This window comes from Ipomoea nil, unplaced genomic scaffold (genome assembly GCF_001879475.1).
Source record: "Ipomoea nil cultivar Tokyo-kokei standard unplaced genomic scaffold, Asagao_1.1 scaffold3384, whole genome shotgun sequence".
NCBI classification, from domain to species: domain Eukaryota; kingdom Viridiplantae; phylum Streptophyta; class Magnoliopsida; order Solanales; family Convolvulaceae; genus Ipomoea; species Ipomoea nil.
Window position 1 is genome coordinate 570,590 of NW_017619812.1, and position 3,433 is coordinate 574,022.

Sequence of the window (3,433 nt, forward strand, 5' to 3'; positions counted from 1 at the left end):
TCTTTGCATGGAGAATGTGAGATAAATATTCCTGAAGAATTTGTACTAACGTGTGGTGAGGATCCTATTTCTACAATTGTTGATAGCACATTCCCTATGTTCCGCAATGACCACAAAGATATTCAATATATAAAAGATCGTGCTATTTTGGCCCCAACTTTGGATATTGTGGATGCAGTAAATGAATACATGAATGACTATAATAATGCCGAAGGAAGGACGTATCTCAGTTGTGATTCGGTTTGTAAATCTGATTCAAATGTTGACATGCTTTCTGATCTGCACACTCCGGAATTTTTAAATGGATTACGATGTTCTGAGGTTCCAAATCACTCATTGACTCTTAAAGTTGGCTCACCAGTTATGCTTTTGAGGAATATTGATCACTCATTGGGGTTGTGCAATTGGTACAAGAATGATCATTTCAAAGTTGGCTGATCATGTTTTAGAAGCTCAAATACTGTGCGGGTAAGTGCTGGTACAAAGGTCTTAATTCCAATGATGATCTTAACACCTTCTGATCCAAGATTGCCTTTTAAGTTCCAAAGAAAGCAATTTCCACTTATGTTTTCATATGCCAGAATCCACCAAGCAAGGAATTAATGATGTATAACCACTCTGCGAGGGAGAGGCCAAAATCTACCAAGGTTGGCAGACCGCTCTAGCCGAGATATCCCTGTGCAGTCTCAAGCCAAAAATCCCATTAAAATGTCGCCAAACCTCTTGTGCGCAGCAGCACTGATGGAGGCAATGGGAGGGTTACACTTGCATTCCGACACAGTGGGCAGATCGAGGGCAGATAGAACCCAAAGGGCTGCAAAACATTTGGAAACGACAGCCATCTCTTTAACAGCCTCCACATGAACATGGATACCTTTATTGGGATTAAAATGTTCCACACACTTGTTGATGAAAGGTTGTGTCCTGCCTTCAGCCTTAGGGATTCATAGGCAGAAGAAAAGGTGAAATTACCATACACTGATGGAGTCCACACTAAATCTCTTGATGTGGTGGACACATTGTCTTCAACGAAATCTCTGGCAAGCCACATTCTCCTCCATGTGAGAGAACCCATCCGGTCTGTTGCAACTTCATGGTATTTAGCATGCATGAATGAGCTCCACAGGGTGTCTCCCTTTAAAAAGTTGAAGTAGAGCTTTGCCGAGCCAGAATCTTGAATCGATGAAAGACAACGAACCCCCAAACCGCCCTCATTTGTGGGTAGGCAAACACCCTTCTATTTCACCCAGTGTCGTTTGGGCTTCCCCTCGAAACTGCCCCAAAAGAAATTGGCTAACTTTGCCTCCAGAGATCTCACAACATGCTTAGGCAGTGTCACAGACGCCATTGTATACATTGGAATCATTGTTAGAACACGTTTAATGAGCGTTAATCTGCCTCCTTCGGATAGCAGTTTTCTCTGCCAACCGAGTAATTTATTGTCAATCTTCTCCAGTAGATGCTGATAATAGTGTGTTCTATTTCTGCCCGTGAACATGTTGACCCCCAGATAACGGAATGGTAAAGTGGTGCATTGCATTGCCAGTATTTGGGACATAGCCGCAACCCTACCGCTTCGGCAATGTTTTGAGGTGACGAAGAAACTCTTGCTATAATTAATTTTTTGTTCGGAACCGTCCTGATACAGCTGCAGAACCTCCGACAAAGCTTTTAGGGAACCAGACGAGCCATTGACAAAAATGACTATGTCATCTGCGAATGCCATAGTGATAATTATGTATATGGATATTTTTATGATATTATTTATTACTAGTATATTATATCCACTTTACTTGGTATCTAATTATGATTGATTTGTTAGTCACCAAAGTGGCCAAATTATAAAGTTTTAATAGATATCAAATTTAAATAAAATTCAATTACCCATGATTACATGATGCTTATAATGAGATGACATGATTTTATTTTATTTTCATTGTATTGGTTAAATTGAAAGTTTAATAATTATGAAATATTTAAGAGTCGCCCAAAGGTTGATCAATTACTTCATAATTATAAGCAATAATAGTGGTTAAGTATTTATATTTGATTGAGCTGTTTAGCGTATCCAAAGATAGCAAACAAGTGTAGTCGCAATATACTTAATGACCAATTATATGAATTTTTTTAGCATCGTATTATGTTTAAAGTTATATGTTGTAGGATCACTCAAAGGAAACCTTCAATGTATTTGACTGTTTATGATTATGTTGAGCTTATTAGCAGCAAAATTAAGGTCCATGAAAATGGACGTGAGTGATACTTTCCTTGAACAATTTATTTTAAACCCTTTGCCTCTCAAGTATGAGACATTCCAAGTGAATTACAATTCTATTAAAGATAAGTGGAATGTGTTCGAATTGCATAAAATGCTAACTCAAGAGGTAACAAAGCTTAAAGGACAAGGAATTCACTCAATTAATCTCATGAGTCAGTCAAGGGCTGGTAAGAAGTTTGGAAAGAAGAATCATAAGGGTAAGAAAGGATCAATGAAGACTAATGAGTCCTCTTCTCAAATCCACAAAAGGAATATAAGAATGACAAGTGTCATTTCTGTAAGAAATCTGGACATTTCAGAAAGATTGCCTTAAGCGTAAGGCATGGTTCGAAAAGAAAGGGATTCCTTATGACCCAAACCATAAAGCCAAATGAAAAATTTGTGTTTATGGGGAATTGAGTCAAGGCTCCAGTAGAAGCCATTGGAACTTATCGTTTAATTTTAGATACTGGAAATCCTTTGGATTTGTTTGAAACTCTTTATGTTCCTTCAATTTCTAGGACTTTAATTTCTTTGTCAAAACTGGACTCTTATGGTTTTTACTCTAAATTTGGTAATGGTTGTTTCAGTTTATTCAAGCAAAATCATTTTATTGGTTCTGGTATTCTTTCTGATGGTTTGTACAAACTAAAGCTTGACAATCTTTTGCTGAAATTCTTTTAACCTTGCATCATTGTATTGGAACTAAATGGAGTGTAGTGGATGAAAGATCAGCTTACTTGTAGCATAAACGTTTGGGTCACATATCTAAGGAAAGGATTCAAAGACTTGTAAAGAATGAAATCCTCCCTGAATTAGATTTTACTGATCTTGGTATTTGTGTGGATTGTTTAAAGGAAAATATTCAAACCACACAAATAAGAATGCAGCCACAAAAAGCACACGACTCCTTGAAATTATACACACTGAATATATGGACCTTTTGATGTCCCAACATTCGAAAAAGAAAATATCATCACATTTATTGATGATTTTCACGTTATGGTTATGTCTATTTGTTGTATAAAAAAATCTCAATCTATAAATGCCTTAGAGGTATTTGTGAATGAGGTCGAAAGACAAATGGACAAAAAGGTGAAAATTATAAAAAGATCTGATAGGGGTGGTGAGTATTATGGAAAGTATAATGAAAGTGTACAGTGCACTGGTCCATTT

General features: G+C 36.9%; 1 protein-coding gene across 1 annotated transcript; it reads right to left on the minus strand.

Annotated features, from left to right (window-relative positions):
- Positions 1-1,237: 1,237 nt before the first annotated feature.
- LOC109170965 lies at positions 1,238-1,726 on the minus strand. The gene has a single exon (XM_019320098.1). It carries the CDS (start codon positions 1,724-1,726, stop codon positions 1,238-1,240), a length of 489 nt encoding a protein of 162 aa, XP_019175643.1.
- Positions 1,727-3,433: the final 1,707 nt, after the last annotated feature.

Coding starts and splice junctions, on each gene's coding strand:
- LOC109170965 (XM_019320098.1), bottom strand. CDS start 1,726: ATGGCATTCGCAGATGACATAGTCATTTTTGTCAATGGCTCGTCTGGT.